General features: G+C 53.5%; 1 protein-coding gene across 1 annotated transcript in view; it reads left to right on the forward strand.

Moving 5' to 3' along the window:
- The first annotated feature begins 10,575 nt into the window (after positions 1-10,575).
- slc2a2 (solute carrier family 2 member 2) overlaps positions 10,576-15,962 on the forward strand; it is a 54,415-nt gene continuing 49,028 nt past the window's right edge. The window contains exon 1 of the mRNA XM_038816589.1: positions 10,576-10,758. Coding sequence (XP_038672517.1) covers positions 10,723-10,758 — 36 coding nt within the window. The 5' untranslated portion in view covers positions 10,576-10,722. The remainder of the gene's footprint in view (positions 10,759-15,962) is intronic.

Genomic DNA, 15,962 nt, shown 5'->3' on the forward strand with positions numbered 1-15,962 from the left:
TTTCGGGCCACATAGAATTTGATACATTGAACCAACTGAGCATACAGGGGCTCAGTTACCCGCAGATGCACTTGTGCACCGATGTCTGTGAGATCCCGGACAGGTCCCCACTCGGCGACTGGAAGGACGCCGTGGTGTAAAGGTTCAGGGTGACGTCACCTTTACGGCCACCGGGAGCGGGTGTCCTCCCCCATATCCCCGCAGTGCCAGGTGCACCATGATCCGGCAGATACGCTCGGTGCGGCAGGTCCTCGCTACGGTACACACGAGGCCTCATGCTGTGCCTACTTCCTCCTCGGGCGGCCAACTCACCATCCTCACCAGCTGCCTCCTGTTTCTCTGGGGTAGGCTCTGCTACTGCAGGGTCCTCCTCGAGCAGCATCAGCTCGTACAGCCACAGGGCGTCCCCAGGATTGCAGGAGGGCAGGCTGAAGGCCGCCCTTCCCAATTGGATTCCGAGACCCATCGCCTGCAGGGGGTGAAAGGCCGACATGTTAGCGTGGTGTGTATCCCTGTGCCCAACCAGGTCCAACATACTATACGGTGGCCCTGGCCTGAACTGCAGCCCCTGCCCCTGCAATTCCCCCTCCACCCCCATCCCCACACCCACCACCAGCCATTCCCCCTGGCATTCTACCCTCCGCATCATACCCCTGGCCCCGTCGCCATCCAGCACCACGTGGACCTCTGTCCCCGGTGCCCGTCTCTGCTAGCCAGGGTACTGGTGGCTTGCCCTTCCCATGCCAGTGGTACCCATCTGGCACCCTCCTGTCGGGGCTGCTGTGGGCGTTGCCCTTAGGTGGGAAATCCCGCCAGCGGGTGACACCTGGTTGGTGGGGGAGAGTTGGTGGGGCGCAGGGCGGGGGGGGGTGGGGGGTTGTGGAGTGCGGGGAGGGAGGTGGAGTGGGGGGGGTTAAGATTGGGGGACTGAAGTGTGGGTGTGGTGGGGTGAGGACACCCATGCGGGTGTCGCTCCACGTCCTACCTCCTCCGGCTCCCTCAGCAGCCACGGCGCCAGCTTCCCGATTTTTAAAACCTCAAGTGAAACTCGCCGTCGGTAATTCCTCCTCCTGGCGGAGGTGCAACATCGGGGCGGCCCCGGAGAATACCAGGCCAGGCCCGTTAATGATATTCTAACAGCGTTTACTGTACGTGCGGGGTAGGACGCATTGACGCTGGTGTCGAGGTACAGGAGCGTGGAATCCTGTTGAGTGCCCGGTGCTGGCCATGATTTATGCCTCACACATGATTCTCTGCCCAGTCCCGTATCACGAATCCAACGTTGCTGGACGCAGAATCCCGCCCCATTTCTCTCTATTCCCTGACACAATGGAAATCCTCCCATCTCTGTTTGGAATGTTTCAATGGAATGCCAGTAGCCTTTGGCGGAACCTTCCGATTTCCAAGCCCCTTTGTCTTAAGAAACAGTTTCAGATTTCCTGAATGTCTTCCGCCAAACCCCTCGTCCTGGATAATCCCAACAGGGAAGATAGTTTCTGTCTATCTTCCCCATCGATGCCCTTCATGATTTCGAAGATCACCCCTCAACCTTTGAAACTCATGAGAATAATTATGGGCAGCACGGTGGTTAGCACTGTTGCTTCACAGCACCAGGGTCCCGGGTTCGATTCCCCGCTGAGTCACTGTCTGTGCGGGGTCTGCACGTTCTCCCCGTGACTGCGTGGGTTTCCTCCGGGTGCTCCGGTTTCCTCCCACAAGTCCCGAAAGACGTGCCGTTGGGTGAATTGGACATTCTCCGAAACCAGGAGAAATCGTGAGGCTGGCGTCAAAAATGGGCGGGTTTGACGCCAGCCTCCCCCTCCCCGACCGGGAACCGATTCTGGTCCCCGGTTGGGGCTAGCATGCCGCGGCCGTGAACTCCGGCATCGCGGGCTTAACGAATTTCGTTAAGCCCGCTTGCCAGAGTTTGCGACGGCTGACGCGTCACATGACGTCAGCCGCGCATGAGCGGATTGGAAGACTCCAACCCGCGCATGCGCGGATGACGTCATCGCGCATTTGCGCGAAACCCGCGCATGCGCGGGCCGGGATGCCCCTCAGCCGCCCAGCGAATGGATACAGCGTGGCGGCGGAAGAATAAAGAGTGTGTGGGGTAAGTACCCGCTGCCTGCGATCGGTGCCCACCGATCGCGGGCCCTTGGCACGGCCGTGGTACTGCCGTGCCAATCGGTGCCATGGTTCAAAAGATCGCAACTTTACGGCCGTTTTTACGAATGGTCAGACCAGGTGTGTTTGACGTTCCTAAAAACGGTCGTAAAGGGCTTGGACTTCGGCCCATCGGCCAGCTGAGAATCGCTGCTCACCGTAAAAAAACGGCGGGCAGCGATTCGTGTCGGGAGGCGGGCGTGGGGGGGGGGAGAATAGCGGGAGGGCGTCAGACCAGCGTGGCCGTAAAAACTTACGACCCCCGCTATTCTCCGCACCGTCGTGAGTGCGGAGAATCGCCCCCTCTGAATTCTCCCTCCGTGTACCCGAACAGGTTTCCGGAATGTGGCAGCTAGGGGATATTCATAGTAACTTCATTGCAATGTTAACGTAAGCCTCCTTGTGACACTAATAAAGATTATTATTATTACATACCAAATTTATCATACCAGTCCTCAGAATTTAACTCTTTAAACCTGCGTGCAGGTTTTTGTGCCTCCTTTAGACAGTCAGGCTTTATCCACAACCTGAGACAATTATTAACTTATGGAGTCCTCATTTATAAATGTTTGGCATAGAGAGGGAGCAGGTTAATAATATTAAAGTATGAATGTTATTAACCTTCATTATAGGCACTGGCCTGAATGCAGCATAGTTGAATGTTGCTCAGTCCACATGTTTGGTGATTAACTTTGTCCAATTTCAGCCCGTTCTCACTGCCCTGTTGACTGTGCAGTGGGTTGAGTTCCAGGCCATTGTTGAGCAATCAAACAGTTGAAGAGGTTCAGTGCTCATTCGATCAGTTATGCTGCAAGCATTTTGTCTGAGCTCGTAACGAGATCAGTTCTGAATTCTTGAGAAATAAATGATTTAGAGACAGCATAATGGGATTGATACCATATCACTCACTTATAACAAGATGTGACTTTTTTCCCCTGCTGCGTGTCCCACTCTGGTCTGAGCACCTTGTTGTCCCATGACACTTTTGGATGAAGCAATTTGTTGCTGGGGAATTGTTTACCATCTGGTCAAGCAGCCAGTGTCGGCAATAATCTCTCCCGGGTTAGGTGATTCAAATACGATTCAGTGGCCTTGATGTGCTCAAACAAGAGAGCGGGGAGGACCGTGAATAGCGGGAGAGGCCAAAAACGAAAACCACGCCGGGCGCTAAACCGTTTGTGATGCAACTGGCCCCTCCCACACCCAAAATCGGGACCTCGCCCGAGCGTGACGAGAAACCAATAATCACTTGATCCCTATTTCCGTACAATTAATGGGAGCCGCCCCATATCCAAGGCCATCCCGTGATCTAGCGGCCTCCCCAGTGAGTGGTCAGACAGGCGCCGATTAGTACTCCATTGTAAAAACGTGAACCTGAGAAAGGGCTACTGTGGGAAGCCGAGGTAGTGAGTAACCATCTTCGCTCACAGGCAGTGCTGGGCTTGCTGCGCCTGTACTCGCTGGGGGTGGGGGGGGGGGGGGAATCTGAGGGGAGAGGCTCAGTTGGGGTAGTCTGTTACGGGGGGGGGGGGGGGTATCGGTGCTAAGGGGCAACCCCACGTTTCACCACCATGCCAAGCCCTGGAGGGTGTGTACCCATTCCAGGGGAAAATCTAGTCCCTGCCTGTCTGCCCACCGACCACCCAGAACCCCCACTGACCACAGAGGCCTCTGACCACGCGGCCAAAGGCTATTGATAATAGGGAATTTGCCAATCAAGGTTAAGTGAGCACTTCACGCAACCCAAGTGGTTTCCTGTTGGTAGGCGGGCCATGTAGCATGTGGGAGTCATTGCCTGGCGTCCCAATCACAGTATCTTGCCTGGACACTGCGGGAGGCAACACCACACACCCAGCAGCCAGCATCCAAACACCCAGGGAATGAGACACAGCTCCCAGGAACACGTCCACGGCTGGAGGGTGGGTGAGTGCCACGGGGAGGGGAACAGCACCCGGTCTGGGTGACATTATATGGGTGCAGGGCCCGGGGACCGGTGAGTGGGGGTCCCCGCTGTTGCTGGGTGTGCGTGGGTGGGGTGTTCCAGGTGTGGGGGAAAACAATGGAGAGTCCTGAGTTGGAAGACATCACTGTTTGTCAGCCGAATGCCCTCTCCGAATATCTTCCGGATATTGAATGGTATGGATGATATTTTGGGCCCCACGGAACCTGCCCTACTGGCAGGCCGGGCGGCCAGACGTCAAAGACAGGGGCAGCAGGGGCCCGTGTGCAGGGGCCCGTGTGCAGGGGCCCGTGTGCAGGGGCCCGTGTGCAGGGCCCCGCCCCACACCCTGAGGACCTGGCTGCCCATCAGGCCAGGAAGGGACCTAGAGGGGGAGTCCCGCAACGGCCCAGGGTGTACAAGCGTTGCTGGTGATTCAAACAGATGACAGACAGCACGTGCCGCAAGAGGCTCCGCCTCAACAAGGGGACGGTGTGGCATCTGTGCCATGTTCTCGCAGACTTGGCACCATGTGGAGGAGGACACCCGCTCTCGGTGACCATCAACGGCACCGCACCCCTGAACCTTTACGCCACGGGATCATTCCAGGTCTCGAGCAGGGATCTGTGTGACATCTCAGATCACAGCCCACAGGAGCATCCAACAGGTCACCAATGCCCTGTTTGCCCGGGCGGAGAATTATATAAACTTTGATACGAACCGCGCCCAACAAGATGCCCTGGCGGCAGGTTTATCCGCCATCACCGGGACACCCCTGGCGGCAGGTTTATCCGCCATCACCGGGACGTCCCAGGTACAGTGGCTGACAGACTGCGCGCATGTCGCCCAGCACACACCAGGCTGTCAGGGATTGCCCTACATCAACAGGAAGGAGTTCCACTGCCTGAACGTCCAGCTTGTGCACGTACGTGTGTGCACACTTCCCAGACAGTGACATCCTGGGGCAGTCAGACATCCCAGCCTCGAGGCCCACCACAGGATGGCCTGCTGGCTCTTGGGGGATAAGGGATACCAGCTGATGACATCAGTACAGAGGCCGGAGACCGATGTGGAGGCCCAATACAACGAGGCCCATGTGGCCACTCGGGCTGCCATTGAGCGGTCCATATGTCCGCTCAGAATGCAGTTCCGATGCCTCGACCGCTCTGGTGGTGCCCTGCCTCCCCGAACAGGCGCCGGAATGTGGCGACTAGGGGCTTTTCACAGTAACTTCATTTGAAGCCTACTCGTGACAATAAGCGATTTTCATTTTCAGTCCACCCCCCAGAGGGCCGCTTGCTTTGTGCTGGTCTGCTGTGTCCTCCACAGCCCGGTGCAACAGCAGGGCGATGTGTGGAGGTGGAGGATCAGGAACATGTGGCCACCGAGGAGGTGGAGGAGGACAGCGAGGAGACGCCGGACCTGCAGGTGCTGGAGGATGATTCCGGGGAGAAACGGGAGGACCAGCTGGAGGACAGGCGGCAGTGACGAGGGTCCGGCAAGCCCAGAGGCCCAGGGAGGGCTTCATACTCATCACTACCTCCCCCCCTCCCTCCCCACCCCCTTTCCCACCCTCCTGTGTAACATCAGTCCAGGGTGCCGGGACTGCGTTGGCACCGTCAGCAGGCCTCAGTCCACGGCAGGGGGGGGGGGTGATGATGATTACCCGCAGAGAGCTGGCCTGCTGGAGTGTCACTGACACCCCCGCCCCCCCCCCCCCCCCCTCTGAATATCACGGCCGCACCCTAACGTCTCCATCAGGCCCGGGTAAACCTGTTCCAGAGGCTCAGCATCTGACTGGCACCCAGCTGGGCACAGCCGCTCTTTCAAAGAAAGGCAAAATATTTCTTGCTAATGTCCGAGCCGGTGCAATATTTACGCTTCAATCTGGGTACTAATTTCTGTTTGTGGATTCTCTCTGCAAATTGGCAACTCCTCCCACAATAAGGTCTGCTCTTCATAAACCCTTCAATGGCTGTAACGCACTTTGGGATGTCCTAAGGTGATGAAAGGCGCTATAGAAACGTAAGATTTACTTTGAGCCCACATTTCAATCCTGGAGTAGCAATTTTGATGCAATTTGAATGTAAGAGGAGGGCCAGTCAATGCCTTTATCTACAGGAAAACCATTGCTACAGCGGGGAGGTTTTTACATGTTTGACTCGGGGTTGGGAGCTTTCAGGAAAATTGGGTGAGGGACAGTTCATATTCCCTGTGACAGCTCCCTCTCTTTACTACCAGTCCATTTGCATGCTATTCTACCCACTCTCTTTACTCATTATTTCCTTTCCCATTTCCCTCAATATACACCATCCCATATTCCTCAGTATCCACTGTCCCATATCCCTCAGTATCCACTGCCCCATATCCCTCAGTGTCCACTGCCCCATATCCCTCAGTATCCACTGTCCCATATCCCTCAGTATCCACTGTCCCATATCCCTCAGTATCCACTGCCCCATATCCCTCAGTGTCCACTGCCCCATATCCCTCAGTATCCACTGTCCCATATCCCTCAGTATCCACTATTCCATATCCCTCAGTATCCACTGCCCCATATCCCTCAGTATCCACTGCCCCATATCCCTCAGTATCCACTGCCCCATATCCCTCAGTATCCACTGTCCCATATCCCTCAGTATCCACTGCCCCATATCCCTCAGTATCCACTGCAATATATCCCTCAGTATCCACTGCCCCATATCCCTCAGTATCCACTGCCCCATATTCCTCAGTATCCACTGCCCCATATCCCTCAGTATCCACTGTCCCATATCCCTCAGTATCCACTGCCCCATATCCCTCAGTATCCACTGTCCCATATCCCTCAGTATCCACTGCCCCATATCCCTCAGTATCCACTGGCCCATATCCCTCAGTATCCACTGCCCCATATCCCTCAGTATCCACTGTCCCATATCCCTCAGTATCCACTGCCCCATATCCCTCAGTATCCACTGTCCCATATCCCTCAGTATCCACTGCCCCATATCCCTCAGTATCCACTGTCCCATATCCCTCAGTATCCACTGCCCCATATCCCTCAGTATCCACTGCCCCATATCCCTCAGTATCCACTGCCCCATATACCTCAGTATCCACTGCCCCATATCGCTCAGTGTCCACTATTCCATATCCCTCAGTATCCACTGCCCCATATCCCTCAGTGTCCACTGCCCCATATCCCTCAGTATCCACTGCCCCATATCCCTCAATATCCACTGCCCCATATCCCTCAATATCCACTGCCCCATATCCCTCAGTATCCATTGCCCCATATCCCTCAGTATCCACTGCCCCATATCCCTCAGTATCCACTGTCCCATATCCCTCAGTATCCACTGCCCCATATCCCTCAATATCCACTGCCCCATATCCCTCAATATCCACTGCCCCATATCCCTCAGTATCCATTGCCCCATATCCCTCAGTATCCACTGCCCCATATCCCTCAGTATCCACTGTCCCATATCCCTCAGTATCCACTGCCCCATATCCCTCAATATCCACTGCCCCATATCCCTCAGTATCCACTGCCCCATATCCCTCAGTATCCACTGCCCCATATCCCTCAGTGTCCACTGCCCCATATCCCTCAGTATCCACTGCCCCATATCCCTCAATATCCACTGCCCCATATCCCTCAATATCCACTGCCCCATATCCCTCCGTATCCACTGCCCCATATCCCTCAGTGTCCACTGCCCCATATCCCTCAGTATCCACTGCCCCATATCCCTCAATATCCACTGCCCCATATCCCTCAATATCCACTGCCCCATATCCCTCAGTGTCCACTGCCCCATATCCCTCAGTATTCACTGCCCCATATCCCTCAACATACACCATCCCATATCCCTCAGTATCCACTGCCCCATATCCCTCAGTATCCACTACCCCATATCCCTCAGTATCCACTGTCCCATATCCCTCAGTATCCACTACCCCATATCCCTCAGTATCCACTGTCCCATATCCCTCAGTATCCACTACCCCATATCCCTCAGTATCCACTGCCCCATATCCCTCAGTATCCACTGCCCCATATCCCTCAGTATCCACTTCCCCATTTATCTCATCTTTTCCTGTTTTATGATCGTTATTAACACACACTAATTCACGAACACACACTCACTGATTCACTAACACACACTCAGTGGCTCACTAACACACACACACACAGATTCACTAACACATACACATTGATTCACTAACACACACTGATTCACTACCAGATGCTCACTGACTCACTAGTACACTCAGTGATTCACTAACACAAACTCAGTGATTTAGTAATACGCACACTAATTCACGAACACACACACAGTGATTCACTAACACACACTGATTCACTAACACACACTAATTGACTAACACACACTAATTGACTAACACATGCTCAGTGATTCACTAACACACACTCAATGATTCACTAACACACTCTCAGTGATTCACTAACACATGCTCAGCGATTCACTAAAACATACACTGATTCACGAACACACACTCAGTTATTCACTAACACACTGAGTCGCTAACACATGCTCAGTGATTCACTAAACCACTGATTCACTAAAACACACACACTGATTCACTAACACACACACTCACTGTTTCACTAACACACTCAGTAATTCATGAACACACACTACTTCACTAACACACATACTGGTTCACTATCGCACACACACACTGATTCACTAACACACTCAGTGATTCACTAACACACTCACTGATTCACTACCAGGCACTGATTCACTAACACACACTCAGTGATTCATTAACATGCACACTGAGTCACTAAGACAAACTCAGTGATTCATTAACACACTCAGTGATTCACTAACACACTCAGCGATTCACTAACACACATATACTTATTCACTAACACACACTCACTGATTCACTAACACACACTCACTGATTCACTAACATACACTCAGTGATTCGCGAACACACTCAACAATTCACTGGCACACACTCAATGATTCACTAATACAAGCTCAGTGATTCACTAACACACACTTTGTGATTCACTAACACACTCACTGATTCACTAACACAAACTCAGTGACTCACTAACACACTCAATGATTCACTAACACACACTCCATGATCCAATAACACACTCACCGACTCACTACCACATACTTATTTGCACAAACACTGATTCACTAACACACACTCAGTGATTCACTAACACACTCAGTGATTCACTAACACACACCTAGTAATTCACTAACATACTGTGATTCACTAATGCACACCTAGTGATTCACTAACACACACTCAGTGACTCACTAACACACACCTAGTTATTCACCAACACACACTCAGTGGTTCACTAACACACTCACTGGCTCACGACCACACACTTGTTAGCATAAAGACTGATGCACTCACTCACACTTGGTGATTCACTAACACACTCAGTGATTCACTAATGCACACCTAGTGATTCACTAACACACGCTGATTCAGTAACACACTCAGTGATTCACTAACACACTCAGTAATTCACAAACACACACACTGCTTCACTAACACACACACATTCACTATCACACACACTGACTCACTAACATACTCACTCATTCACTAGCACACACTCTGTGATTCACTAACACACACTCTGTGATTCACTAACACACACACTGATTCACTAACACACTCACTCACTAACACACACTCTGTCATTCGCAAACACAGCGATAAACTAACACACTCAGTAATTCACTAACACACACTCACTCATTCACTAACACACACTCAGTGATTCACTAACACACGCTCACTCATTCACTAACACACGCTCACTCATTCACTAACACACTCAGTGATTCACTAACACACTCAGTGATTCACTAACACACACACCTAGTGATTCACTAACACACACACCTAGTGATTCACTAACACACTCAGTGATTCACTAACACACTCAGTGATTCACTAACACACACTCAGTGATTCACTAACACACACACTGAGTCACTATCACACCCACACTGATTCACTAACACAATCACTCATTCACTAACACACTCAGTGATTCACTAACACACACCTAGTGATTCACTAATACTCAGTGATTCACTAACAGTCAGACTCATTAACACACACACTTATTCACTAACACACTCAGTAATTCATTAACACACTCACTCATTCACTAACACACACTGATTCACTGACACACACACAGATTCACTAACACACTCAGTAATTCATTAACACACTCACTCATTCACTAACACACACTGATTCACTGACACACACACAGATTCACTCACACACTCAGTGATTCACTAACACACACTCAGATTCACGAACACACACTGATTCACCAATAATTCACCCCCGCACACATTCTCAGGAACACCCATTCTGGATTCTCTCGCCCACATTCATATCCAGACGAGAGGGGGATGGATTCATTCCTGTATCACCAACCGATCAAATCGAGTTAATCGATATCTCTGGCTTGATAAGAGCGCGCCAATCCGTGTGGGGTCGGCTCCTTTAAGCTTTAAAGCCGCACGTCAGTTAAAAGGGAGGCTCCGGGTGTCAGTGACAGCCTCTGGCACCTTCAGCATTTGGGATTCCTGAGCATCGCGATGGGGAAGCTGGGTGCGGAGGGGGGACGGGACAAGGTGAGTGTGTGAGAGTGAGTGTGTGTGAGGGAGGGAGAGGGTCTGTCACAGCAGCGACCACCCCGGGGTCCCAGGACCCTTCCCCACCGCCTCTGCTGTGACATTTCACCGGGGAGCCAGTGAAACTGACCAGTGAAACTGACCAGGTGTGAGTGACAGGAGAGACCTGGCTGCTGGCAGTCTGCCTGGCAACCCCACCCTGGCTTCAACACCTTCTCGGGGGGTCTTCACAACACCCCCAGGGAGGTGTGAGTGCTTTCACCTGTTGCAATGGAGCTAACTCAGCAGCCAATTTGCGCAGAGGAAGATCCCACACAGCTTGAATTGGTGGACGCTGCTCCTGCAACAATGCAGCACTCCCCCTCCTCAGCACAGCCCTCAGCCTGGCCCGGAGTGTGGGGGGGGGGGGGGGGACCAATCCCTCCCTCACACAGTCTGACCCACAGCACAGTGACTGGCAGAGGGGTGCAGGAGCAAAACCCAGAGACAGTCCGGGTGTAAAAATCCTGAATGGATTAGCAGAGAGACAGAGAGAGAATCAGCTATTCCCTGTGAGTTCCTCAATGGTTTAACCTGGAGCCCAGACTGCTAACCTGAGCCAGTCCCACCAGCCTCCCCGGACAGGCGCCGGAATGTGGCGACTAGGGGCTTTTCACATTAGCTTCATTGAAGCCTACTCGTGACAATAAGCGATTTACATTTTCATTTCATTTCACCACCGCAACAAGGAAAGCCTTCCTGCATTTGGATGTTCATCAAGGGAGGTTTGGAGATTCCGGTCGTGACGAGTGGATTTCGGCAAGTTTGCCTCGGGGCATCACTTGTAAATATTGACAAATTCTTATAGTTCCCAGAAAATATTAACTTCTTCCTGACCATTCCAGAGGGTCCCTGTGCAGTGTATCAGTATTTACAGAGGGTCCACGGAGAGTGTGTCAGTATTTTCAGAGGGTCCCCGGGGAGTGTGTCAGTATTTACAGAGGGTCCCCGGGGAGTGTGTCAGTATTTACAGAGGGTCCCCGGGGAGTGTGTCAGTATTTACAGAGGGTCCCCGGGGAGTGTGTCAGTATTTACAGAGGGTCCCCGGGGAGTGTGTCAGTATTTACAGAGGGACCCCGGGGAGTGTGTCAGTATTTACAGGGGGTCCCCAGGGAGTGTGTCAGTATTTACAGGGGGTCCCCGGGGAGTGTGTCAGTATTTACAGAGGGACCCCGGGGAGTGTGTCAGTATTTACAGAGGGTCCCCAGGGAGTGTGTCAGTATTTACAGAGGGACCCCGGGGAGTGTGTCAGTATTTACAGAGGGACCCCGGGGAGTGTGTCAGTATTTACAGGGGGGACCCCGGGGAGTGTGTCAGTATTTACAGGGGGTCCCCGGGGAGTGTGTCAGTATTTACAGGGGCTCCCCAGGGTGTGTGTCAGTATTTACAGGGGGTCCCCAGGGAGTGTGTCAGTATTTACAGGGGGTCCCCGGGGAGTGTGTCAGTATTTACAGAGGGACCCCGGGGAGTGTGTCAGTATTTACAGAGGGACCCCGGGGAGTGTGCCAGTATTTAAAGGGGGTCCCCAGGGAGTGTGTCAGTATTTACAGAGGGACCCCGGGGAGTGTGTCAGTATTTACAGGGGCTCCCCAGGGTGTGTGTCAGTATTTACAGAGGGTCCCTGGGGAGTGTGTCAGTATTTACAGGGGCTCCCCAGGGAGTGTGTCAGTATTTACAGAGGGTCCCCGGGGAGTGTGTCAGTAGTTAAAGAGGATCCCGGGGAGTGTGTCAGTATTTAAAGACGGTCCCAGGGAGTGTGTCATAATTTAAAGAGGACCCCGGGGAGTGTGTCAGTATTTAGAAGAGGGTCCCTGGGAGTGTGTCAGTTTTAAAGAGGGTCCCGGGGAGTGTGTCAGTATTTACAGGGGGATCCCGGGGAGTGTGTCAGTATTTACAGGGGGTCCCTGGGGAGTGTGTCAGTATTTACAGGGGGTCCCTGGGTAGTGTGTCAGTATTTACAGGGAGTCCCCGGGGAGTGTGTCAGTATTTACAGGGGGTCCCCGGGGAGTGTGTCAGCATTTACAGAGGGTCCCGGGGAGTGTGTCAGTATTTACAGGGGGTCCCCGGGGAGTGTGTCAGTATTTACAGGGTGTCCCGGGGAGTGGGTCAGTATTTACAGGGAGTCCCCGGGGAGTGTGTCAGTATTTACAGAGGGTCCCGGGGAGTGTGTCAGTATTTACAGGGGGTCCCGGGTGTGTGTCGGTATTTACAGGGGGTCCCGGGGAGTGTGTCAGTATTTACAGGGGGATCCCGGGGAGTGTGTCAGTATTTACAGGGAGGTCCCCGGGGGAGTGTGTCAGTATTTACAGGGGGTCCCCGGGGAGTGTGTCAGTCTTTACAGAGGGTCCCAGGGAGTGTGTCAGTATTTACAGGGGGTCCCCGGGGAGTGTGTCAGTATTTACAGGGGGGGCCCCAGGGAGTGTGTCAGTATTTACAGAGGGTCCCAGGGAGTGTGTCAGTATTTACAGAGGGACCCCGGGGAGTGTGTCAGTATTTACAGGGGGGACCCCGGGGAGTGTGTCAGTATTTACAGGGGGTCCCCGGGGAGTGTGTCAGTATTTACAGGGGCTCCCCAGGGTGTGTGTCAGTATTTACAGGGGGTCCCCAGGGAGTGTGTCAGTATTTACAGAGGGTCCCCGGGGAGTGTGTCAGTAGTTAAAGAGGATCCCGGGGAGTGTGTCAGTATTTAAAGACGGTCCCAGGGAGTGAGTCATAATTTAAAGAGGACCCCGGGGAGTGTGTCAGTATTTAGAAGAGGGTCCCTGGGAGTGTGTCAGTTTTAAAGAGGGTCCCGGGGAGTGTGTCAGTATTTACAGGGGGTCCCTGGGGAGTGTGTCAGTATTTACAGGGGGTCCCTGGGTAGTGTGTCAGTATTTACAGGGAGTCCCCGGGGAGTGTGTCAGTATTTACAGGGGGTCCCCGGGGAGTGTGTCAGTATTTACAGAGGGTCCCGGGGAGTGTGTCAGTATTTACAGGGGGTCCCCGGGGAGTGTGTCAGTATTTACAGGGTGTCCCGGGGAGTGGGTCAGTATTTACAGGGAGTCCCCGGGGAGTGTGTCAGTATTTACAGAGGGTCCCGGGGAGTGTGTCAGTATTTACAGGGGGTCCCGGGGTGTGTGTCGGTATTTACAGGGGGTCCCGGGGAGTGTGTCAGTATTTACAGGGGGATCCCGGGGAGTGTGTCAGTATTTACAGGGAGGTCCCCGGGGGAGTGTGTCAGTATTTACAGGGGGTCCCCGGGGAGTGTGTCAGTCTTTACAGAGGGTCCCAGGGAGTGTGTCAGTATTTACAGGGGGTCCCCGGGGAGTGTGTCAGTATTTACAGGGGGGGCCCCAGGGAGTGTGTCAGTATTTACAGAGGGTCCCAGGGAGTGTGTCAGTATTTACAGGGGGTCCCCGGGGAGTGTGTCAGTATTTACAGGGGGTCCCCGGGGAGTGTGTCAGTATTTACAGGGGGTCCCCGGGGAGTGTGTCAGTATTTACAGGGAGACCCCGGGGAGTGTGTCAGTATTTACAGGGGGGTCTCCGGGGAGTGTGTCAGTATTTACAGGGTGTCCCCGGGGAGTGTGTCAGTATTTACACGGGGTCCCCGGGGAGTGTGTCTGTATTTACAGGGGGGGTCCCCAGGGAGTGTGTCAGTATTTAAAGAGGGTCCCGGGGAGTGTGTCAGTATTTACAGGATGGTCCCCGGGGAGTGTGTCAGTATTTACAGGGAGACCCCGGGGAGTGTGTCAGTATTTACAGGGGGGTCCCCAGGGAGTGTGTCAGTATTTACAGGATGGTCCCCGGGGAGTGTGTCAGTATTTACAGAGGGTCCCCGGGGAGTGTGTCAGTATTTTACAGGGGGTCCCCGGGGAGTGTGTCAGTATTTAAAGAGGGTCCCGGGGAGTGTGTCAGTATTTACAGGAGGGTCCCCGGGGAGTGCGTCAGTATTTACAGGATGGTCCCCGGGGAGTGTGTCAGTATTTACAGGGAGACCCCAGGGAGTGTGTCAGTATTTACAGGGGGGTCCCCGGGGAGTGTGTCAGTATTTACAGAGGGTCCCCGGGGAGTGTGTCAGTATTTACAGAGGGTCCCCGGGGAGTGTGTCAGTATTTACAGAGGGTCCCCGGGGAGTGTGTCAGTATTTACAGAGGGACCCCGGGGAGTGTGTCAGTATTTACAGAGGGACCCCGGGGAGTGTGTCAGTATTTACAGAGGGACCCCGGGGAGTGTGTCAGTATTTACAGGGGGGACCCCGGGGAGTGTGTCAGTATTTACAGGGGGTCCCCGGGGAGTGTGTCAGTATTTACAGAGGGACCCCGGGGAGTGTGTCAGTATTTACAGAGGGACCCCGGGGAGTGTGTCAGTATTTACAGGGGGGACCCCGGGGAGTGTGTCAGTATTTACAGGGGGTCCCCGGGGAGTGTGTCAGTATTTACAGGGGCTCCCCAGGGTGTGTGTCAGTATTTAAAGGGGGTCCCCAGGGAGTGTGTCAGTATTTACAGAGGGACCCCGGGGAGTGTGTCAGTATTTACAGGGGCTCCCCAGGGTGTGTGTCAGTATTTACAGAGGGTCCCTGGGGAGTGTGTCAGTATTTACAGGGGCTCCCCAGGGAGTGTGTCAGTATTTACAGAGGGTCCCCGGGGAGTGTGTCAGTAGTTAAAGAGGATCCCGGGGAGTGTGTCAGTATTTAAAGACGGTCCCAGGGAGTGTGTCATAATTTAAAGAGGACCCCGGGGAGTGTGTCAGTATTTAGAAGAGGGTCCCTGGGAGTGTGTCAGTTTTAAAGAGGGTCCCGGGGAGTGTGTCAGTATTTACAGGGGGATCCCGGGGAGTGTGTCAGTATTTACAGGGGGTCCCTGGGAGTGTGTCAGTATTTACAGGGGGTCCCTGGGGAGTGTGTCAGTATTTACAGGGGGTCCCTGGGTAGTGTGTCAGTATTTACAGGGAGTCCCCGGGGAGTGTGTCAGTATTTACAGGGGGTCCCCGGGGAGTGTGTCAGTATTTACAGAGGGTCCCGGGGAGTGTGTCAGTATTTACAGGGGGTCCCCGGGGAGTGTGTCAGTATTTACAGGGTGTCCCGGGGAGTGGGTCAGTATTTACAGGGAGTCCCCGGGGAGTGTGTCAGTATTTACAGAGGGTCCCGGGGAGTGTGTCAGTATTTACAGGGGGTCCCGGGGTGTG

The sequence above is a fragment of the Scyliorhinus canicula genome, chromosome 13, assembly GCF_902713615.1.
Source record: "Scyliorhinus canicula chromosome 13, sScyCan1.1, whole genome shotgun sequence".
In the NCBI taxonomy this organism is placed as follows: Eukaryota; Metazoa; Chordata; class Chondrichthyes; order Carcharhiniformes; family Scyliorhinidae; genus Scyliorhinus; species Scyliorhinus canicula.